The sequence below is a fragment of the Sebastes umbrosus genome, chromosome 21 (assembly GCF_015220745.1).
Source record: "Sebastes umbrosus isolate fSebUmb1 chromosome 21, fSebUmb1.pri, whole genome shotgun sequence".
Classification (NCBI taxonomy): Eukaryota; Metazoa; Chordata; class Actinopteri; order Perciformes; family Sebastidae; genus Sebastes; species Sebastes umbrosus.
Genome location: NC_051289.1, coordinates 25,263,764 through 25,289,380, shown reverse-complemented (window position 1 = coordinate 25,289,380; position 25,617 = coordinate 25,263,764). Strand labels below are relative to the sequence as shown.

Here is a 25,617-nt window from a genome sequence, read left to right as displayed (position 1 = left end):
TCGTACTTCCTCCAAAGATCTAATCTACTAAAGTGGCTCCATCTTGTGTCAGAAGTACATTAGTGTTCCTGTCTTGGTGTCAGTCCACTGGTCAGTCATGTGTAATCAGTAGCACAGAGGAAGAAGTACTGTGAGGACTAAAGACAGACTGTAGATTGTCTCTGTTCTACCTGTAATAACTGAACTTGTATCTGATGTGTTTCTGTCTCCTCTCACAGGATGAAGATGATCTGCAGCATCCTGCTGCTCCTCAGTCTGACCTCCTGTGTCTCTGGTTAGTTGACCTTCACTTTATTATCCACAAACACTAAATACACTTTCAGACAAACATCTCTAGATGGAGTTTGACATGTTCAAGTTGTCAGTTTGTCTGCTGCTCACTTTCCCTCTCTGTCTCCTCTACAGGAGCATTTGTAGTGAATGTGACACAGACCTCCTATCAGGCAGAGAAGAACCACAACATCACACTGGAGTGGATGTTCACAACCAGAACCGGCAGTTCCTCCAACTCACTTTTTATCCTCTGTCGACTATTAGCTGAGCTCAAAGCCTCAGTCCTGTTTCATCTCCTTGAAGGTGTTGAGGTCCCAGAGTCTCAGGATGAACAGTTTACAGGACGAGTCAGGTGGGACAAAGACGTCCTCAGAGACGGACGAATCAGACTTCACATGTCCAGACTCAGGATTGATGACTCTGGTTGGTACATGTGTGAAGTGCAGACAGGTGATAGTAGGGGCTCTAAGATATGTCACCTCGATGTCACAGGTGAGTTGATTCAGTAGAACTCAGTCAGTGAAACCAGACTAAGAGTCTACAGCCCTGCTAGTGCTAAACACATCTTAGTTTAGCATGTTAGCATGCTGCAGGGGTCATACTGGTTAGCTAGCATAGCTAGCTAGTATAAAAGTAGTCTCAGCTTCATCCCTGCTGGAGCTGTACCAAAGAACACATATTACTAAGAAGTGAAAGTCAACTGGTCGTTCCATTACAACGTCAACTCCCAGCAGCAGAGCTACGCTTCCGCCATTTTGGACTTAAAGCGACTACCAGACGCAGTAAAACGTACCTCATGGCTACCGCTGATGAAGACTAGGATCATATTTAGTCTTTCTTTTGTCAGTCTGCTGGATTCATTTAGTTTCCTGTTTCAGTAAAATGGTTCCACTTCAGACAATCACACACATTTTATTTTCTGTCCTTTACAGCAGCTGCTGATGAGCCCAAACCTCCAACACCAACAATGAGACCACAACCAGAGTGTTGGGAAAGGACCGGCTTCCACATTACACTGGGACTGACAGCAGCTCTGGCTCTCAGTGCTGGACTCTACATTGCCTTCCTTCGTAAACTTACTCGTAACAGACGTACAGATGAGTCCATATGACCCGGGGGAGGTTACACCTCTGTAGGATTACAGAGAGAGGAGATGATAGTGGTATCATCAATGTGTGCAAAAACATAAAATGTCACAGAATGATGCATGTTTTTGGGATACAGTGTAAATATAGAACACACAGCATTTTTAGCTTTATAAAATGTTTAACTATGTTGTATGTGTAAGGCAGTAGCCTAAGTCAACCACCAGGTGTCGATGGTGCGCTGTCAATTCCCATCCAGAATGGAGCAATTATCCATGTTTGTCCCTTACAGGACACCGTAGTTCTGAAATCCAGGGTGCATCCCAAAGCTCTTAATTGTCGTTTCCTCGCTCCTCGATCCTCGCTTGAACCAGAAGTTGTTCTGGTGCGCCATCTTGAAGACCGTCCCAAAGCTCTTATTTCTGCACTGAGGAGCGAGGAGCGAGGAGGGAGGATACACCAGAGCATCCTTCACGGAAGTCTTTTACCGACCGACACGCCCCCTTATTGGATATCAGTTACTGATTGGACGCTGCTGCTGATAGACACGTCCTCTTATTGGATATCAGTTACTGATTGGACGCTGCTGCTGATAGACACGCCCCCTTATTGGATATCAGTTACTGATTGGACGCTGCTGCTGATAGACACGTCCTCTTATTGGATATCAGTTACTGATTGGACGCTGCTGCTGATAGACACGTCCTCTTATTGGATATCAGTTACTGATTGGACGCTGCTGCCGACCGGACTGATCTGATAACTTTACCTCTCAACATCACTGGAGTTTTATACCGGAGTGAAGACAGATCATAGATTAAAGGTTTTATATTTTAGTTGTCTTCTGATTCACCATCTAGTTATAATCTGTGTTAACTGAAGCTCTGAACAGCAGCAGAAGGACCTGCAGTATCTCTCCTTCTTCATTCAGTGAAGCAGTCTGTCACTGAAAGAGCTTTATAAAACCTGACAAACAGACTTAAAATAACTTTCTGCATTTATTAGAATGTTTTTTTCTTTTCATGATCTGTTATTTTCCCCGTTAACTTTTATAAATGATATTGTTACTGATTTAAATGGGTCATATTTTGTTACACTTTGTTTAGCTCTTTTTTTACTGTTAGGTGATGCTTCTTGTTTTTTGCTTTGCTGCTGTAAACTGCAAATGTCCCCACTGCGGGACTAATAAAGGAATATCTGATCTGATCTTGTTAAAGTCAGAGAGAGAAGGAGAGTCTGTCTGTCAGCAACAAACACCTTTTACATCATTTATCATCATTTCCATTCAGTCACATGAGGTTGATAATTCCTGAACATCTTGTTTGATATGAGTTACATCATTTACATTTTCCCTTTGTATTGTTGTGCCTGACTAATTTTGTGGTGATGGGTCAGCTGTTTTTCTCCTCCCCTCAGTGTGTGTGTGTGTGTGTGTGTGTGTGGAGATTGGTCTGCTGGATGACATCAGCCTTTTTAAACTCCAGCTGCCAGCATCTCTGCCCTCTTCACCTCTACCACTCCCAACAAAGCCAGCAACTAGTCTGTGTATTTGAGAACTGTGATAAGTATGAATTGTGACTTAGTGTGTTTCTTTTGAGAGTGGTTAATTGGTAATATAAATTGGTAAATTGTTTGTTAACAAATCATTTGATCATTTGATAGGGTTGAGATTTGGAACTATGTAGTTTTGACTGGTTTGTGAACATTACCGTTGTTCTGTCTGTAAATATAGAGCACTTTAAAGCAGGTTTGGTAGGAGTGAGAAGCCCTTTTCTTTTGTTTGCCAAGTGGCTGTTTTTCTCTTGTTTTGATGGTAGGAGCTCGGGTTAGAGACTTGTCTTTTGTTTAACCTTTTTATTCTGGTTTAGGGAAGGTTAGATTTAAACAAGTGATATTTAGTTTGTTGTTTTGGGCATGGCTCAACTCTGAAGTTGAAAATAAACTGCTCCTTGTGTGTTTTGAAACCCTGTGTAGCTGACCTTTCTGAAGAGTGGGAAGAGTGGGAGTCGCACGTCGTGTTATGTCTAGGTTCCCCTAGACCGGGGCATAATATCATATTCTGGGTTATTAAATAATGAACTCACAATCAGAATATCAATAACTACAGACGCTAATAATGAATAAATAATATAAAGATCTTGTTCCAGTAGAGATGGTTCCTGGTCCTCTAAGCAGGACTCAGTCCACAGTAGAAATACAGACTTCAGAGGAAACGACGTCTCATGTCTCTTAAAACATATTTCCTCGTTTCCTCTGTCCTCGCATGGCTTCCTTGCGTCTCTCCATGCTTCCCTGGTGGGAGGGACTAAGACGCAAGGATGAAACGCAAGTGAGGGAAATGTGGATGCAATTAAGAGCTTTGGAATGCAGCCAAAGCTCTCTCTCACTGAAGCAATCAACTCACCTGAGGACTGTACTACGAAGCAGGATTTATGGTTATCGAGGTAGCTTCGGGGTTTTCAGTCCTACGAAGCTGGTTCACTTCTTACCGGGGTAGATCTCCATGGTAACTGATGCGGGGTAGATCTCCATGGTAACTGATGCTGGACGGCTAACCTGAGGCCTGTACTACGAAGCGAGTTCAACATCTCCAGGGTGTCTTCTCGTTGTCTGGCTTCACTAACCCTAACAAACGAGATCAGGCTAAACTGTACTACGAAACTGGTTATCAACTCAGTAAATCAACCCAGGGTTTTCCAATCTCGTTATGAGCGCATTCACATGAACGGGGAGGTGTTTGCAGTTTATGACCAATCACAGACATGGACAAGTCTACAGACAGACAGACAGAGAGACACTTTTAACAAAGGAAGAAACTATATTAGAGAAATAGGAAGAAGTTAAACTCTTAATCTAGACTAAAAGTAACACAGTTGAAGCTGCCAAATGCAGGAAGAACAGCTGGACAAAGAAAGAACTCCAGATGTGTGAATGTGTAAATTAACAGATTTATTAATTTAACGGAACACTCAAAAGTCAGATATAGTCGTCTAAAAATAAATATCGTATACGAGTGTAATAGATTAATGGATTACTCATCATTTTACCCCATAGGTTAAGTCATAATCAGGCTAAAAACAACACAGTTTAAACTGACAAATGCAGGAAGGACAGCTGGATTTATGATGAGGGTGTTTACCGCTTTGAATTATATTTTTATATATTTTTGTTTTAACATCCTCTTGAGTCGTTTCACACTGCCGGAGAGGAAGGACGCAGCTGAAAGAAGGTTTAAATAATGATAGACGTTACATGTATCGCAGGGTACAAAGATGAGTAATCCATTCATCTATTACTCTCTTAAACGCAATTTATATTTAGACGAGTATATCTGACTGTTAAGTGTTCCGTTAAATTAATAACTCTGTTAATTTACACATTCACACATCCGGAGTTTTTTCTTTCACCAACTGTTCTTCCTGCATCTGGCAGCTTCAACTGTGTTACTTTTAGTCTGATTAAGAGTTTAACTTCTTCGTATTTGTCTAATATAGTTTCTTCCTTTGTTAAATGTGTCTCTCTGTCTGACAGTAGACTTGTCCATGTCTGTGATTGGTCATAAACTGTAAACACCTCCCCATTTATGTGAACACTCACAGCCAGACTGAGAAACCCTGAGCTGATTTACTGAGTTGATAACCAGCTTCATAGTACAGTTTAGTGTGATCTCGTTTGTTAGAGTTAGTGAAGCCAGATAACGAGAAGATACCCTGGGTATGTTGAACTCGCTTCATAGTACAGACCTCAGGTCAACCGCTCAGCATCAGTTACCATGGAGATCTACCCCGCATCAGTTACCATGGAGATCTACCCAGGTAAGAAGTGATCCACCTTCGTAATACGGAAAACCCAGAGTTAACCCTGAAGTTACCTCGCTAACCGCAAATCCTGCATCGTAGTACAGACCTCTGACCTCAGGAACCACTGTTTTGTTTCTGTAACTGAAAAAGCAGTTTGAGTAACGTAAATGTTGTGGATCAATGTTTTATATTTCCCGTCTCCCCTCGTTGACGATCCTGTTTGTCTGACTTCATTATGATCTGTTAGAATAAATAGTTTAAACCTGCAGTATCTTAAAAGATAAAATAAGATAAGCTGAAACTTTATTAATCCCCGGAGGGAAATTCAGGTGTCAAAGCAGCAACATCAGCAAACAGAGTGAAACACAGGAGAGGTAAAGGTATACAAAAATAATAAAAACAATAATAGAGATATAAAAGACACAGAGTGAATAAACATAGTGTATGCAGTCCGTCAATAACTAAATAAATAAATGTAGTATGTGCAATAAATAAATGTAATATGTACATATGTGCAGTCTATAAAGTGGTATATAGGATGTGTAGTATAAGTAAGTGTAAAGTGCGCCAGTGGTTAGAGTCCAAGATGGTTGCAGATAGTGCATGTTTAAAGGCAGATAGTGCATGTTTAAACTTCTTAAAGTTATAATGTAAACAAGCAGAACATAAACAACTAAATCAAAGTTGTATTGTTCGATAATATTGTAATAATGGTACGAGTTAATTTTTTTGTCCAGTGCTTTAAGAGCTGGTTTAAAGGCTACAGCTTCATCTAGCATACTGTAAAATACATCACTTTAACCGTTGCATACTGCATACTACTGAGGAACGCAGTATGCAGTATGTACTGTATACTGTGTACTGCGTACTACTGAGGAACGCAGTATGCAGTATGTACTGTATACTGTGTACTGCATACTACTGAGGAACGCAGTATGCAGTATGTACTGTATACTGCGTACTGTGTTCCTCAGTATTATGCAGTAGGCGGTTTCGAATACAGCCTATGTGTTGACCATTAGCCTGTGTTTAGGTGTTAGTCTTCCTCAAGTACTTCATTTTCATAAACTATGTAAGACTAAATTACTTTTCTGTGTATTGCACTGTTATACAACAGGCCAGGTTTTCCAGTTGAGAGGATCGTTTGGTGTTCACACACCCGAAGCTGGAGCCTTAAGATGGGGAGCCACCAGTAGGAGACATGGAGTTGGATGTGCGTCTGCTTCTGCAAGGTTAACCTACACTTCAGAGATGAGGACACTGATTCATACTCCTGGATCATGGTTGGACTAAACCTTCAGTATTTTGCTGCAACATGCAGTGGAGTTCATCTGGACTTATAAAGGACTTAACAAAAGGACTGATTACACACCAAGTTGTGAGGATTTGGTTTATTGATCATACAAATTGATCAGTGGAATATTTTGGTTTCATGTCTTGATTCTGTGTTTAACTGTATTTTATTTTCATTTATTGTGTGCTGAATTGGTGATACAAATATGTTCTGTTACTGTAAATTATTCACTTAATGGTTAAGTGAACTAAAGAGAAAGAGAACTAAGCTCATGAAAAGGGCTAACTGAGATAAAAATGAGAACTTAGTACTGAGTCAACTTAAAGAAAAACAAGAAACTAAATTACAACTTAAAGGCGCCTAAGTTGAAAAAATCTCCTGAACTTAAATAGGTTTAAATCAAACCAGAGTGAAACAGAATAGGGAGAAATACATGTTTTCTGAGAATTTGTGTTTTATTTTCAATGGTTTCCAGGGATTTAAATGCACAATTCCTGTGTGGTGTGTGAAATGTGTGATTTTGGTACCAATTAATGTGTATGTGTACTACTAACTTCACTATATAAATAAGCCGGCAGTTCAAACTTACTTCTTGGTCTGTAGTCTGTTATTCTTGAGTGCTAGTTATAAACTGCTCCTCAGAACCTAGAACTGGTCCTAGCTATCTGTAAATACCTGCACTGTTACATTAGCTTACAATAACGAACCCTGTCACATATGTCTATGGTTGCATCAGACCAACAGTTTGCTGTGTAACTAAAAGTGAAAGACGAAGTCAACCTGAACATAAGAGGATGAGGAGGAGGAGGAGGAGGAGAGCACCTGTCATGGGAATGAACGGGGCCCCGCCTTCCAGTTCTCTTAGATGTTATACATAGACTAGGACCGAGGGTCAGCAGAGAGCAGCAGCAGAGAGGAGCAGCAGCAGGAGGTGACCGCTCCACAGTTGGTTATTGGTGTGCAGAGTCTCATAGTTTGGTCCTCTACAACAGAAGAGACACAAGGTAATGTAGAAATACAGATAGTTGATATATTATATTAATCCTGTTTATGGTTTGTTTGGTTTTTTTTCGTAAAGAAATGTGGTGAGAATAACAAAAGAACCAGGTTCCTCTGGAGTTTAGTTTATAGGTCCTACAGTTGTCTCTCCGTCTTTTTCTCCTTTCCCAGACTTTACTCTGGAAGTATTTCTTATTTTAACTCACTAGTCAGGTGAATTGTGCGCCAAGAATGTGCGACAGCTCTGAAGAAGCCTAAATTAGTTTCTGTCTAGTTTTTCTAACTATTTTGAATCTGAAAACGCTTTGTGGTGTCCTCGTCCTTTATTGTCACTCCCTCTAGCCTGCCAACAACTGGAGACCGCGTCCTGAAGGCCGGGTCTGATAACATTTTGTTACACATCTTATTGAAGATTTGACCTTGAGTTGCTTGGTGATTTAGTGTTCAGTGCAGTTGTAAACCACCTCCCCGATGTCTTTATTACTGACTTTTGATCTCAAAGCAGATCATATTTCCTCCTCCAGGTAGCTCACCTGGTAAAGCGACCTTTAGATTAGACTGGACCCGTTTTTATGTCAATCAGCACATTATTTATTATGGAGATCTAATCTGTGCAGCTAGCCTGCTCCAGATTTATAGACTTGATTCATCTTGGTGCTTATGAGTCAGCAGCCACTTCGATCATAGACCAGTGTGTTTTGTTACAGTTAGTCTTTGATCTTATGGAGGTATCTAGCCTCATTTTTATTAGCCTGCATTAAAACACCATATTTTAATAAAAATAAATACTGAATACATCCCATCATTCAGTTCAGTACTGTTATTTTAACATTGTGATCATTATTTTTAATTTTTATAATCATTCATGTGATAATCATTATTATAGTTATATTGTGTTTATGAAGACTGCTGTTCATATTGTTGTTAGAAGTTTGATGAATATATTACTGACTCGAAATGGCTGATAAAGTTCACTGGACCAGTAACTATATAGTGTTCTGTATATTATATAGTGTATATGTACACGTATATATAGTGTTCTGTATATTATATAGTGCATATATACATGTATATTATAGTGTTCTGTATATTATATAGTGTATATATACATGTATATTATTGTAAGGATTTGGCAGTAACAGGTTTGGTTGTTAGCAAATTAATTAATAAATAATAATATGATTATTAATATTAATAAAGATTATCAATAAACATTAATAATAAACGGGGCACCACCCTGGAATCAGGGACCAATAACCAAAATGTTAATATAGTCTCATTATATATGCTAAACTATCAATTTGGAATGTTGATTAATAATTAAATTAATAACTATAACCAAAATAGATAGTAAAGGTTGAAGGATATTGGAGTTCTTGACATAGCAGAGGTTGGCATTATTCACTCTTGTACAACATTAAACAGACCAGCAGGTATATTCCACAAACATTTATTTACAAGATAATAAAGGTTTAAAACACAATATTAATCTAACTAAATAACTAAACTAAACAAACCAAACAAAGTGTGTAAGCATGCGTGTGTGTGTGTGTGTGTGTGTGAGTGAGAGAGAGAGAGAGAGAGAGGGGGGGGGGGGGGGGGGGGAGAGACAAGATGGCTTCTTGTCTCAGACAAAAGGGGCGAGCACTGTAAAACTACAAAGATGGCGGGATCAAAGATGGCCGCCAACATGTCACCACATGGCCTCTTTGTTCTTCGGAGCACATGTGCTCAGGAAGGACAGAAAGGGGGGTGATGTGGGAGTTAAGATTATCTGAAGCTGTATGTTTATGTTTTACTAATTCACAGGTTATGTATGTGATCTTAATGTGTGTCAGATATGCAGTGGGTTAGAAAGATGGTTCGTTTGCACGTAAGACCTTTTCTATGTGAAGCATAAACTAAACACATCAGATGTGGCGAAGCCAGCTACCCGAATATCATAACTACAAATAATATCACAACCGTCAAACTCAATGAATAACATTAAACCAAATCAATACAAGTACATTCTAGAAATCAAAGTTGAACAGTCTTGCTCAGCCATGTGCAATTGCTACTGCTAAGGTAAGCCCAGTACGTTACCAATCCATGGAAGAAAAGGGTTTGTAATTCCATGTGTTGAAGTTGTGGTTCCAAGTCAAAGATGTCGTCTTTGCTGTGCTCTAATCAAATTGTGCAGATTGGTGGAAGCTGATCGCTCCAATACTTTCTTTCCAGCAGCTTGATAGCTTGGTGCTAACTTCCTTGCGGTTGTTGCTTGAAATTAGTTGGTAAAAAGGCAGGCTCTCGCGTCCTTTGCCTTAAAGGTTCCTTGTGTTCCTATGGCTGTTTCCTAACAGGCCATACGTATATCAGAGCAGAGCTGCTTCTACAGCTTCTGGTCTGGAGAGCAGCAGCTCTCCTCCACTGGTTAGGAGAGGTGAGAAGGGAGATGAAGAGCAGAAAGAGGAGGAACAAAGAGATTCCTCTGGTTTTGTCCTGGGTGAATTTCACACCTATGTGTGAATGCGACAGTAGCCAATGGCTGCTGAGCTGAGTCCATGGGTCAAGGATCATGTTACTGAGTTCATGTGGTCACCTCCCACCAGTCACATTGGTAGGTCCCTACATTATAGTGTTCTGTATATTATATAGTTTATATGTACATGTATATATAGTGTTCTGTATATTATATAGTGTATATATACATTTATATTATAGTGTTCTGTATATTATATAGTGTATATATACATGTATATAGATTTTTCTGTATATTATATGGTGTATATACATGTATATTATAGTGTTCTGTATATTATATAGTGTATATATACATGTATATTATAGTGTTCTCTATATTATATAGTGTATATATACATGTATATATAGTATTCTGTATATTCATGAAACAACAGGGAGAGGACACCACCATGCTTTGAGCTTTTATTTTTCTTGGATCACTGGTCTGCTGGGAGAGAAACACAGCAATGATTAATACATCCTGTTACTGTGAATACTGACAGTGGACATTGAAATGATCACTTACTTCTCCATCTAATCCCCTCAGTATGTATTGTTCAGTTTGTGCTGTACAGCAGGAACTGTGAATTAGGACCTACATGTTCACTCTAGTGTATCTGATGTGTTTCTGTCTCCTCTCACAGGATGAAGATGATCTGCAGCATCCTGCTGCTCCTCAGTCTGACCTCCTGTGTCTCTGGTTAGTTGACCTTCACTTTATTATCCACAAACACTAAATACACTTTCAGACAAACATCTCTAGATGGAGTTTGACATGTTCAAGTTGTCAGTTTTTCTGCTGCTCACTTTCCCTCTCTGTCTCCTCTACAGGAGCATTTGTAGTGAATGTGACACAGACCTCCTATCAGGCAGAGCAGAACCACAACATCACACTGGAGTGGATGTTCACAACCAGAACCAGCAGTTCCCCCAAATCACTTAATATCCTCTGTTACCTGTCAGCTGATCTCAGACACTTAGTCCTGTTTCATCTCCATGAAGGTGTTGAGGTCCCAGAGTCTCAGGATGAACAGTTTACAGGACGAGTCCGGTGGGACAAAGACGTCCTCAGAGACGGACGAATCAGACTTCACATGTCCAGACTCAGGATTGATGACTCTGGTTGGTACCAGTGTGACGTGCTCACAGGTGATGGTAGTGGCTCTAGGATATGTCGCCTCAATGTCACAGGTGAGTTGATTCAGTAGAACTCAGTCAGTAAAACCAGACTAAGAGTCTACAGCCCTGCTAGTGCTAAACACATCTTAGTTTAGCATGTTAGCATGCTGCAGGGGTCATACAGTACTTAGCGTGACCATATTTTCAAACCCCCAAACTGGGACCATTAAAGGTACTAAATGTAACTTTCAGAAAATCCTTGTTATTAATGACACCGGTGGCCCTTAAGTGAACTACAGTTGGTATCCTGTTGCTTGTGTACATGCTCGCACTCTGTAGGCGCGAGCATGCATTAGAGGCTGTGACAATCAGGATTTATCACATTCACTACTTTCTCCTCCTTTAATCACAGGACTATCCTCCTCATGACGCACGTCTCATTTATAAAACAGTGCGTAGGTTCCATACTAAAAATGTATGTGTGCACAAAAGCTGAAAATAGCATGCGCCAAAAAAAAAAATCGGACTTATAAAAATGTGCGTACGCACACCTGCAGGCGATGTTCCCTTTATAAATCTCAGTCCACCTGGAAATGTGCGCATGTGGATCCACCTAATATCCCGCCCTCTACATGCCATCATTCAGCCTTAAATGTTCGATGCAAAGCACCTCATGAATGTTTCTGCCTAGAAATGAGCCTGTTGATCAGCGGATCTTTACGGTGAATCACGGCGACTACCGAGAGGAAGACAGAGAAAAGGAGTTTTTCTGACAGAGATGGAGGAGCTTGTAGGTGAGGAGGTCTCTGAACACTCGTTCCCTCCTGATTCTCTCATTCACGTCATGTAGTCCTCAGTGCCGGTATATCCACCATGCAGCATGTTCCGAGTCTCACCGCTGTGTTTATATTTTTACAGCAGTCAGACTGATCAATTCACAACTAGCCAAAATGATCAAGACAATCAGTGATATCCCCCACCTGGATATCATTAGAAAACGGAAGTTTGATAGGTGAACACTATTGGGGGGAGAGATGGTGAGACAACGCTGATGAGTTATTGAGCAGAATTTGATTTGAGTTCTTTTAAATCTTTAAGGTGCTGATGGCTCACTAGCACAAATAACCCTGCTGCTTTAAATATTAATGTAAAGTGGATATAAGTATGAAGTGAAGTTAAATGTATGAGAGGCATCATTATATACACATTAGACATGGACTCTCCCTCTGGTATCTGACTGTTTGCACACTGGCAATATTTGCACTATCTGTTTATATCATGTTTATTTCTTGTTTATAGCTTATATTGTATATCGTATATTGTATATTGTATATTGGTAGAATTTCAGTTTTTTTGTTCTTATTTTATTCTAATGTTTTTATATATTCTTTTGTTATATTACTGCATATTTGCACCAACAAAACCAAAGCCATTTCCTAGTGTATACCTCTTACATCTGCCAATAAACGAGATTCTGATTCTGATTCTGATTGCAATGTACTTTATTCTGCTATCAGCAGGCGGAACATCAAAGATTACAGTTGATTCAAAACGCTGCTGCCAGGCTTTTAACACGTACTAAGAGAAGCGACCACATCACACTAATCCTTGCTGCCCTTCTCTGTTAGCTGTGAGTTTTAGAATTGATTTTACTGTTTTTAAAGCCTTGAAAGGTCTGGCTCCGTCCTATATCTGTGACGTACATGAAACCTGCCTTGGCGGAGGTCTGCGCTCTCCGAGTGCACTTCTAGTTTGATTTTATTTTACTTAGATCTTAATGTCTGGATATTAATTACTTTTATCATGCTTTTAGTGTAAAGCAAAGCACTGTGTAACCTTGTTTTAAAAGGTGTTATATAAATAAAGGTCAATGCCTAACCTTAACCATTTCAAATGGCCACTTGAGGCTGACTCCAAAAGGGCCGTCATGTTAAAATGGACAACTTTACAGCAGAAATAAATATGTTTATCGCCTGGTGGGAAAATGATTTTGGTCTCTATAGCTAATGTCTTTACCAGACATGTTGTGGAAATGATATTTCTGCTTATGTTGCAGATAAATATCAGCTAGCATGGTCTGCTACGTTAGCTTTGACTCTCAGCATCTAATATTCATGAATTCAACCGTTATATTAAGTTATTGTTTAAATGTTACTGAGCTGTACGGTGAGAAGAAGAAGAATAAAAGATGATCTTCACCTTGTTGTTCTGGATCTTGAGGGTCACCTATGTGGGCGGCCCAACCTGTCATCCATGTGCTCACCTGTTCACTTCTGTTTCCATGGAAACCAGATTTGTTTGTCTTTGAATAAAACATTTACTATATGGTATTTGTTTATTTGTTTTATTTGTATTATTTCAGAAGTGTGGGACAGGCACATTAAGATGGAAAAAAAATTATATAAATGATTAGTAAACAAATAAATAATGTTAATATGGTGTAAAGTAATATGAATATGAAACAGTTCCATTTGAAATAATGTCATATTATAATTGAATAACCTCATTTAACGTATCTCAACATTGAGACCACAGTTGTGGGACATGAAGAAAAAGTGATGTTTGGACCCATAAAATGCTCCATAAAGTTTATTAAATCTCATTATTTATAATGTCAAGATGGGTAATAACACGGTGTATATATTTATCAAGCATTGCACTGCAAATTTTGACAAAAATGAAAAATGTCATTGCTGGGCAGAAACACCCTGTTACTGTTGCCTAAACCTAAGTTAGTGATTTTCTTTCTTAGATATAACTGCGGACGTTTGCGTGGCGTACAAATGACGCGCAAAAAGCCTAAAATGTGTACTCATGACACGTGGAAAGTCCTCGTAAATGTCGTGCTATTTCTACGCCTTCCCGTGAGACCGGGTTGAATGTTTACTTTCATTTTTAAAAAGGGATCAGTAATTTCCTAAAGCAGCTGGGCACTGTAGTTTTTAACAAACGTTACTCAAACAGGAGGAAGTAGTGCATTTGTTGGGGACTATTTTCAGCTGTGGATTAATACACATACAGTGAGGTGGTGGTTTGTTTCTGCTGCCCCCAAGTGGCCAAATAAATCAGTAAAGAAGAATTTAAGGGTAGCTTAAGAGCTCCTCCTTGTGGAGTGATTGAAGAACATTTCTAATTGCTATAAAACAACAGATATACTATAAATAAGTATTGATCTATACAGATGTCTGCTATATGGCCTTGCTTGACCGTTTCCCAGGAAGATAGCCTACAGTTTCAAACATGTGTGTTGTTTTAAAGTGATTTACAGAAACAGTAGCTCGTGCATCACACGCCTCGAGGTGGTTTCTCTTCACAGCTGCACAGAGGAAGTGGAGAGCAGACCGTGTAGAAGTCAGCTGTGACGTCTCTCCTCCTGTCTTGGAGGCTGGCCTGGCCAACCTCAGCAGGTAGTGGGCTGACGAGGGAGGGGTCGTCAGCTTGATTGAGCTCACCCTCTCTCTGTCTCTCTGTCTCTCTCTCTCTCTCTCTCTCTCTCTCTCTCTGCAGCCACATCCACCTGACATCACCTTTGTTTGGTTCTGCACCTTCAACACCTCCACAGCACATTATGCCCACACATCCATGCACTCCATTCATTTGATGACATTACTGATCTACACACTCCGTTGTTCATTTGATGTTAACCTCAGTTTAATAAATAGTTTGGTTTTATATATATAACCTTGCGTGGACTCCCTTTGTGTCCCATTCCCTGAGCCAGTTTGTGACATCAGCTGTTTGTCTGTCAGCAGCGAGAAAGGATGAAGATGAATGTGTTATATCTCAGCGCTTGTGAGTAACCACGTCTTTAAGCATTGATGTTGCAGTAAAGTCAGTGTTGTACTATAATAGATGATGTTTCTGGATTAGTTACTGCTGCACTAGTGTGCATGAAAAGCTGTCAGATGTTCACATGTAGTGGAGTAACAAGTACAATATTTCCCTCTGAGATGTAGTGGAGTATAAAGTAGCAGAAAATGGAAATCCTCAAGTAAAGTACCTTGAATTTGTATTTAAATACAGTAACTAGTTACATTAAACCACTGCTGATATCAATCAATATCCTGATCTTATCTCCTCTGTGTGTGTTTTTCAGGTGTGTTTCATGCCCTTGCCTCATCTGCTACCAAAAGAGAAGGTAAAGAGCTCTTTATGTGCAGATATCATTCACTTTGGAGCATTTTACTATAAAACCTGATTCATTTTCTGTCTGTGAGACTTTTATTTCCTAAAGTATCTGACATTACACATCACACTTTTTAACTTTTAGAAAATCTAAATATTAGGACTGATTTATAGACCTGATTAGATGGAGCAGTGAAATTGTTCTCAAGCTTTTTATTCTCTATTTGTATATATATATATATATATACATATGTTTGTAACTGTTTAGAGAGTTAATGAAGTTTTTTACTATTGCACCCACCTCAGATGTTATCAGGCCATTAGATGGACATTATCAGAGGTTATCAGCAAACAAACAGGCTGTTGAGCAGTGAAGAAAGAAACACAGGAAAATACTGGTGTCATCTGGTGCACAGATTTATTCTGGTACAAAAATACAAAATGTTATTATATTTTACACATTCATTCACTGATATCAAACAGTTTCTACCACACATTATTCTAATCTGAATATCTTTAATACACCTGGAACGGGCTGAATGCTTGGCCTGTGTTGTTGCTGTGTTGTTTCTAGAGAACCGCTCACACAAACAGCTTCACACTGAGCTTCCTTTGGTCCTGAGCAACACACCTACCATGACACAGTCAGACACACACCGAGTCAACCCGGAAACACCGGTTATAATATAAATAATATAAATAATATAAATATTAACAACAACATCTTAACATAAACTTATGAGAACAATTATAATATGAAAAAAAATAAACATGTCACAGATTCAAATCTTAAAAATTTTAACGGGCCATAGTGAAGGAATCACTACATTTATATTTACAGTATGAACACATTATAAAGTTAACATTAGGAGATTCAGTGCAAGGTAACAATATCCATCAGTAAACAGAGGACATAAATCACATGATTGATAACAGCTGGAGGGAGAACTGAACCAACTTACAGCTAAATCTTAATGATGAACTCTTCATACAGTGATGATGAGTGAAACAAATATAACAGTTTACAGATTTTAGAGGATCTTGATGGAGTCACATCAACCAGACGTGACTGTTTAGACGTCTTGTCTCAGCACAACTTCTGAGGTGATGTTATCTGTCATTTACCAAAACCGTCACATTTTATACTGTTTGACATCAAACATCTGGGAGGATGGAAGCATCCTTTACCCTGACATTAGTTATTTCTGCTGTAATAACACGAAGCGGAGGGGTCTCTCATCACCCTGAAGGGGATTATTCCACAACAATGACCCGCTAGCTGAACATTATCCTGATTATTAAATGGCTACTTACTGAAGAAATCAATATTTGACATAAAAACGGTCCTCCAGAGTCCGACATCAGAACTGCGCCCATAGCAACGGTCTGTTATACATAGCAATGGTCTTTTATACATAGCAACGGTCTGCTATACATAGCAACGGTCTGTTATACATAGCAACGGTCTGTTATACATAGCAATGGTCTTTTATACATAGCAACGGTCTGCTATACATAGCAACGGTCTGTTATACATAGCAACGGTCTGCTATACATAGCAACGGTCTGCTATACAGAAATTATATCGAAATTTACCTCTAATAGTTGAGGTTAGGCATTGATCTCAAATAGTTAAGGTTAGGTAGTGATCTTGAATGGTTGAGGGTAGGATAGGTCGTCGGACCGCAAGTCTCGCAAGAGTTTTCGCACATTTTCGCAGCTTGGGGGTTACCTTCTAGACACGACCTTATCTCAGCATCGGAGGTTACCGCTTGGTTAGTCCTGATGGGTTGTTCCTCTAAGAAACAGATGTTAGAGGATCTTGATCTGTACGGCTGTTTAGGTGTTTCCTCTATTACCAGTAGATTTATGAAGGAAGGCAAATTAGAGTCCAGCACAGAGAACCAGTAGAGCTGCTGTCAGTACAACGTAGAGGCTGATCCTTCCCCGACTCTCTGGTTGTGAGCTCATTGTGTGTCTCTCTGGTTGTGAGCTCGTTGTGTGTCTCAGAGGTTTGGGCTCATCAGCAGCTGCTGTAAAGGACAGAAAATAAAATGTGTGTGATTGTCTGAAGTGGAACCATTTTACTGAAACAGGAAACTAAATAAATCCAGCAGACTGACAAAAGAAAGACTAAATATGATCCTAGTCTTCATCAGCGGTAGCCATGACGTACGTTTTACTGCGTCTGGTAGTCGCTTTCAGTCAAGAAAACATGTTCTTTGTTTAGATTATCAAACAGACAATGGATCATAGATGTTTGTTTCTGGCTGCCAGCGTTAGCTGGTGTAGCTAACACGTTAGTAAGCTTTAATTCTCTCAGGATCGTGTCCGGTGGCAGACAGAACTGCAGAGTGAAAGTGAAGCTTACGGGAAACCAATCTAAACGCATATTACATAAACAAAGAACACGTTTCCATGCGGTGGCCTTTCTAAGATGAGCAGTGATGAAAATGATTATATTCTGTTATGATCAAGGAGTTGATAAGCTAGCGTGCTAGTGTTGGTGACTTATGTTGTACGAGACGAGAGATGTAGTTCACTGAGCAGTTTCACACTAAACTAAATGATACGACGACAAACTGAGACTTTCTGGATATGAAAAATACGTTTTAAATTGACAAACATTATTTATCTCTCTCCGTTGACTACTGTACTGTTATTCAGAAATCAGGTCCCATGGTGGTCCACTAGAAGAGGAGGGACTTCCCCTCTCTATGGAGTTCCCAGTGTTAGCCGCCATGTTGGAACAGTGTTTTGCCTTCCAGGCTCTGAGCCAGTCGAGACTGCAGCATGCTAACATGCTAAACTAAGATGTGTTTAGCACTAGCAGGGCTGTAGACTCTTAGTCTGGTTTCACTGACTGAGTTCTACTGAATCAACTCACCTGTGACATCGAGGTGACATATCTTAGAGCCCCTACCATCACCTGTGAGCACATTACACCGGAGTCCAGAGTCATTAATCCTGAGTCTGGACATGTGAAGTCTGATTCGTCCGTCTCTGAGGACGTCTTTGTCCCACTGGACTCGTCCTGTAAACTGTTCATCCTGAGACTCTGGGTCCTCAACACCTTTATAGAGATCAAACAGGACTATGGTATTGTGATTAGCTGACAGTCGACAGTAGATATAAAGTGAGTTGAAGGAACTGTCGGTTCTGGTTGTGAACATCCACTCCAGTGTGATGTTGTGGTTCTCCTCTGCCTGATAGGAGGTCTGTGTCACATTCACTACAAATGCTCCTGTAGAGGAGACAGAGAGGGAAAGTGAGCAGCAGACAAACTGACAACTTGAACATGTCAAACTCCATCTAGAGATGTTTGTCTGAAAGTGTATTTAGTGTTTGTGGATAATAAAGTGAAGGTCAACTAACCAGAGACACAGGAGGTCAGACTGAGGAGCAGCAGGATGCTGCAGATCATCTTCATCCTGTGAGAGGAGACAGAAACACATCAGATACAAGTTCAGTTATTACAGGTAGAACAGAGACAATCTACAGTCTGTCTTTAGTCCTCACAGGACTTCTTCCTCTGTGCTACTGATTACACATGACTGACCAGTGGACTGACACCAAGACAGGAACACTAATGTACTTCTGACACAAGATGGAGCCAGTTTAGTAGATTAGATTTTTACAACTGAGGAAGAACAGGAAGTATGATCTGCTTTGAGATCAACAGAGAAGCCCACTCTCACCAAACAACTGACTCCTCATTAGATCAAACCTTCAATAAAATGTCATCAGACTACTCTATACTCGTCTCCAATGATTGTTGTTATATTCCTGTTATTGTGTGGACTATTTAAAGGCTGTATTATCTGTGATCATCATGCATTAATGGTTTAACCTCCATGTTGTATGTTTCTGTAGTCAGAGTAGGGGGTTACAGAGGAAAACTATTTCACCAACTAGATTTCTCCTCGATGGTTAACAAAGTTTCTGGTCAGCTTTTGATTTTACGCACAACACAGACTAGAGGAGCGACACTAAAGGACGAGGACACCACTAGGACACCACTAGGACACCACTAGGACACTACTTGGTAGTAGTGGCGGCCAATAGAAAGTGCTAGCCCCCCCCCGGAGCCAGACAGCCACACACAAAAAAAACATCACAACTAATAATAATAATAAATTATACAAATTGTCAATATTTGTGTGTTTAAAATATGGAATGCACCCAGTAATATGTGTAAAATATGATAGAAAATCATCTGTGCCTCAGAACACTAGAGTCCATGTTTCTGTACATTCAGGTGTCTGAATATCTTCAGGACTTAACAGCAGTTTTCTTAATTACACTTCCTGTTAACTTCCCCTGATCTTTACCTCACTATTGGTTTACCAAACAAAGCAAGATCAGTAGGGGCATCACATTAAGTAAACATTTCTATTACATGTTATATTGTTATATTACATTAGTATTGTATTACATGTTATTATTAATGTATTATAATACATGCAGTGGTGGAAGTACTCAGATCTTGTACTTCAGTAAAAGTAGCAATACTACCATGTAGAAATACTCTGTTACAGGTAAGGGTTAAAAACCATTCTTAAGTAAAAGTGCAAAGATATAAACATATGAATATACTTAAAGTACCAAACATAAAAGCACACATTAGAACAATGTATATTATTGGATTATACTTATTGATGCATTAATGTGTTCATCACTTTAATGTTGCAGCTGGTAAAGCTGATATAAATGACTTTATATACTGCTGGGTAGATTAATCTATAATAATACATCATCATTTATTATATACTGCTGGGTAGTTTAATCTATAATAATACATCATCATTTATTATTATATACTGCTGGTAGTTTAATCTATAATAATACATTTATTATTATATACTGCTGGGTAGTTTAATCTATAATAATACATTTATTATTATATACTGCTGGGTAGTTTAATCTATAATAATACATTTATTATTATATACTGCTGGTAGTTTAATCTATAATAATACATTTATTATTATATACTGCTGGGTAGTTTAATCTATAATAATACATTTATTATTATATACTGCTGGGTAGTTTAATCTATAATAATACATTTATTATTATATACTGCTGGGTAGTTTAATCTATAATAATACATAATTTATTATTATATACTGCTGGTAGTTTAATCTATAATAATACATAATTTATTATTATATACTGCTGGGTAGTTTAATCAATAATAATACATCATTCATTATTATATACTGCTGGTAGTTTAATCTATAATAATACATCATTTATTAGTTGATTATATTTTGTATTAATAATCTGAAGCTGTAAAGTAACTAAAGTTATTAAATCAATGTAGTGGAGTAAAAAGTCTAATATTTCCCTCTGAGATGTAGTGGAGTAGAACATGGAAATACTCAAGTAAAGTACAAGTACCTCAAAATTGTACTTAAGTACAGTACTTGAGTAAATGTACTTAGTTACTTTCCACCACTGAGTACATGTTATACTGTTGTGTTGTTCTAAGCATTCTTTACTGCTCCTGTTGGAATAAAACAATTGTTGATTATTTAACTGTAAAGTAGTAATGTGTTTTTGATACCTTCACTCTTTGCATTAAATCATACCGGGATGTTTGCTGAAACTGACTGGATGTGGCAACACAACCCTGCATGGAAAACTTTCCACCAGTCACCACTGTTCATTACACTCTTTGACCAACAGGTGGTTTCATGAGCACCTGAAGTTGAAGCAGATGAACCAACTTGCTGGAGAGCTTCATGAAACTTCATCTCGCCATCACTACTTTAAACAACATGAAACGCTAAATTACGACAAAATAAAAGCACAAACTGAAGCATCTCAAAAAATGACTAATTTCTCACTGAGGTTTTGAATGCAGATTCGACCGCATGCTTTAGCACCAGACTTGGTTTATATTACAACTGAACACCAAAGCAACACTTTAAACAACATGAAACGCTAAACTACGACAAAAGAAAAGCACAAAATGACTATTTAAACTGTGACTTTAAAGGCCAGATGTGTAGATGATGTTAACCCATCTGTCTTACCTTCACCTGTCCTCCTCACAGTAGAGGAACTCAAAGAGGAAAAGTCAGAAATATCAGAATAAAGTCCACAGAGAGGAAAACTAAAGTCTGAGCAGCATGGTGTCATCTCCTGTCATCTCCTGTCACATCTTCTCCTCCTCTACGAGCAGACTGTCGGTGTAGCTGCTGGTCCTCTGACTGGTGCGGCTGATGTGAACTTCTTGCTGTTATCCTTCCGTCACCACCAAAACGTAAAAAACAACGAAATATCATTAACAGCAATCGAACCTGTCGCCGATATATCCATCATTGGTTCCTGATTTCGATCGGCGGGAAAAAACAAAGCGAGAGCGACTGCGATTCTGGTTATCTTCGCACTGATGTCGGGTCTATGTTGTCTTTTCGGCGGAGTGATACCGCACAGGCTGGGATTCTGGGATTACATTCCTGGTGTTACCTACTGAACCGCTTACCTTTGTTTGAATGTCATAGGTCCGATAAGACTCAACAAACATTAACCCATCTGAAGTTCACAACATGTTTTAATAAGGAATTCATCATCATTGATATTGTGACTTAATGCACGGTAAGTTATAAATGAACAACTATATCACTCATAGTTTTATCACTCCCAGACATATCCCAGTATCTGGTAGATGGGCCTAAACAGCATGCTCGCCAAGCCTCCTGATTTCCATTGCCCTCTCCAGGTTTCCTCCCTGGGTCGCAATTCTTATTTCTCCCAATTTATGTGAAATTTATTTATTTGTTAACCTGTTTCTGGCACTGTACAGCATGTATAATCCTACAAAAGGGACAGCAGGGGCAAAAAAATGAATTATAACTGATGAATATTAATTTATGCTAGATGTTCACACGTAAAGCTTATTTTTTTTCATTGTTTTAAAGTCACCAGAATTCCGTTTGTTTTTCGTGAAGAAATGTGGTGAGAATAACTAAAGAACCAGGTTCCTCTGGAGTTTAGTTTATAGGTCCTACAGTTGTCTCTCCGTCTTTTTCTCCTTTCCCAGACTTTACTCTGGAACTATTTCTTATATTAACTTGTCATGTGAATATCTATGGCTTTCTCTGTCTAGTTTTTCTAACTATTTTGAATATAAAAAAACTTCGTAGTGTCCTAGTGGTGTCCTCGTAGTGTCCTCGTGGTGTCCTAGTAGTGTCCTAGTAGTGTCCTAGTGGTGTCCTTGTAGTGTCCTAGTGGCGTCCTAGTGGTGTCCTAGTAGTGTCCTAGTGGTGTGTTAGTGGTGTCCTAGTGGTGTCCTAGTGGTGTGTTAGTGGTGTCCTAGTAGTGTCCTAGTAGTGTCCTAGTAGAGTCCTAGTGGTGTCCTCGTAGTGTCCTCGTGGTGTCCTAGTGGTGTCCTCGTAGTGTCCTAGTGGTGTCCTAGTAGTGTCCTAGTGGTGTCCTAGTAGTGTCCTAGTGGTGTCCTCGTAGTGTCCTAGTGGTGTCCTAGTGGTGTCCTAGTGGTGTGTTAGTGGTGTCCTAGTAGTGTCCTAGTAGAGTCCTAGTGGTGTCCCAGTAGTGTCCTAGTAGTGTCCTAGTGGTGTGTTAGTGGTGTCCTAGTAGTGTCCTAGTGGTGTGTTAGTGGTGTCCTAGTAGTGTCCTAGTAGTGTCCTAGTAGAGTCCTAGTGGTGTCCTCGTAGTGTCCTCGTGGTGTCCTAGTGGTGTCCTCGTAGTGTCCTAGTGGTGTCCTAGTGGTGTCCTAGTGGTGTCCTAGTAGTGTCCTAGTGGTGTCCTAGTCGTGTCCTAGTGGTGTCCTCGTAGTGTCCTAGTGGTGTCCTAGTGGTGTCCTAGTGGTGTCCCAGTAGTGTCCTAGTGGTGTGTTAGTGGTGTCCTAATGGTGTGTTAGTGGTGTCCTAGTAGTGTCCTAGTAGAGTCCTAGTGGTGTCCCAGTAGTGTCCTAGTAGTGTCCTAGTGGTGTGTTAGTGGTGTCCTAGTAGTGTCCTAGTGGTGTCCCAGTAGTGCCCTAGTAGTGTCCTAGTGGTGTGTTAGTAGTGTCCTAGTAGTGTCCTAGTGGTGTGTTAGTAGTGTCCTAGTAGTGTCCTAGTGGTGTCCTCCACTATTATTACTGCACTTCTCCAGATACTCTCCTTGTCCATATATAAAGCGACCTTTAGATTATACTGGACCCGGTTTCTAGTCAAGCAGCACATTAGTTATTATGGAGATCTATTCTGTGCAGCTAGCCTGCTCTAAATTTATGGTATTGATTAATCTTGGTGCTTATCAGTCAGCAGTCACTCCGATCAGAAACCAGTGTGTTTTTAGTTAGTCTTTGACCTTATGCATGTATTTGCCTTATTTTTATTAGCCTGCATTAAAATATGGTATTTTAATAAAAACAAGTACTGAATACATCCCACCATTCAGTTCAGTACTGTTATTTTAACATTGTGATCATCATTCATTTTTATTTTTATAATCATTCATGTGATAATCATTATTAGGGTTATATTGTGTATATGAAGACTGCTGTTCATATTGTTGTTAGAGGTTTGATGAATATATTATTGATTAGAAATGGCTGATAAAGTTCGCTGGACCAGTAACTATATAGTGTTCTGTATATTATATAGTGTATATATACATGTATATATAGTGTTCTGTATATTATATAGTGTATATATACATGTATATATAGTGTTCTGTATATTATATAGTGTATATATACATGTATATATAGTGTTCTGTATATTATATAGTGTATATATACATGTATATATAGTGTTCTGTATACTATATAGTGTATATATACATGTATATATAGTGTTCTGTATACTATATAGTGTATATGTACATGTATATATAGTGTTCTGTATATTCATGAAACAACAGGGAGAGGACACCACCATGCTTTGAGTTTTTATTTTTCTTGGATCACTGGTCTGCTGGGAGAGAAACACACAGCAATGATTAATCCATCCTGTTACTGTGAATACTGACAGTGGACATTGAAATGATCACTTACTTCTCCGTCTAATCCCCTCAGTATGTCTTGTTCAGTGTGTGCTGTACAGCAGGAACTGTGAATTAGGACCTACATGTTCACTCTAGTGTATCTGATGTGTTTCTGTCTCCTCTCACAGGATGAAGATGATCTGCAGCATCCTGCTGCTCCTCAGTCTGACCTCCTGTGTCTCTGGTTAGTTGACCTTCACTTTATTATCCACAAACACTAAATACACTTTCAGACAAACATCTCTAGATGGAGTTTGACATGTTCAAGTTGTCAGTTTGTCTGCTGCTCACTTTCGCTCTCTGTCTCCTCTACAGGAGCATTTGTAGTGAATGTGACACAGACCTCCTATCAGGCAGAGAAGAACCACAACATCACACTGGAGTGGATGTTCACAACCAGAACCAGCAGTTCCTTCAACTCACTTTATATCTACTGTGAGATGTCAGCTGATCTCAGATCCACAGTCCTGTTTCATCTCCATGAAGGTGTTGAGGTCCCAGAGTCTCAGGATCAACAGTTTACAGGACGAGTCCGGTGGGACGAAGACGTCCTCAGAGACGGACGAATCAGACTTCACATGTCCAGACTCAGGATTGATGACTCTGGTGTGTACCAGTGTGACATGCAGACAGGTGATAGTAGGGGCTCTAGGATATGTCACCTCGATGTCACAGGTGAGTTGATTCAGTAGAACTCAGTCAGTGAAACCAGACTAAGAGTCTACAGCCCTGCTAGTGCTAAACACATCTTAGTTTAGCATGTTAGCATGCTGCAGGGGTCATACTGGTTAGCTAGCATAGCTAGCTAGTATAAAAGTAGTCTCAGCTTCATCCCTGCTGGAGCTGTACCAAAGAACACATATTACTAAGAAGTGAAAGTCAACTGGTCGTTCCATTACAACGTCAGCTCCCAGCAGCAGAGCTACGCTTCCGCCATTTTGGACTGAAAGGGACTACCAGACGGCAGTAAAACGTACCTCATGGCTACCGCTGATGAAGACTAGGATCATATTTAGTCTTTCTTTTGTCAGTCTGCTGGATTTATTTAGTTTCCTGTTTCAGTAAAATGGTTCCACTTCAGACAATCAGACACATTTTATTTTCTGTCCTTTACAGCAGCTGCTGATGAGCCCAAACCTCCGAGACCAACAAGGAGACCACAACCAGAGAGTCTGGGATGGATCGTCCTCTCCGTTGGACTGGGACTAAAAGCTCTACTGGTTCTCTGTGCTGGACTCTACTTTGGTAAAAAAGGAAACAACTATAGAGCTGTACAGATGATGAGTTTCTTGAAGAAACAACCCATCATGACTAACCATGTACAACCTCCAGTGCTGAGATAAGGTCGTGTCTAGAGGGTCAAAAAAGTCAAAAAATGTTCAAAAAATGTTCCAAAATGTCCGAAAGAAAGTCTGAAAAAAGT

General features: G+C 39.5%; 1 protein-coding gene across 1 annotated transcript; it reads left to right on the top strand.

Moving 5' to 3' along the window:
- Positions 1 to 43: 43 nt before the first annotated feature.
- On the top strand, positions 44 to 25,617 carry LOC119480334. Its single transcript, XM_037756501.1, has 4 exons — positions 44 to 274; positions 406 to 765; positions 10,785 to 11,144; positions 25,311 to 25,617. Exons 1-4 carry the CDS (start codon positions 220 to 222, stop codon positions 25,535 to 25,537), a joined length of 1,002 nt encoding a protein of 333 aa, XP_037612429.1. The 5' UTR covers positions 44 to 219; the 3' UTR covers positions 25,538 to 25,617.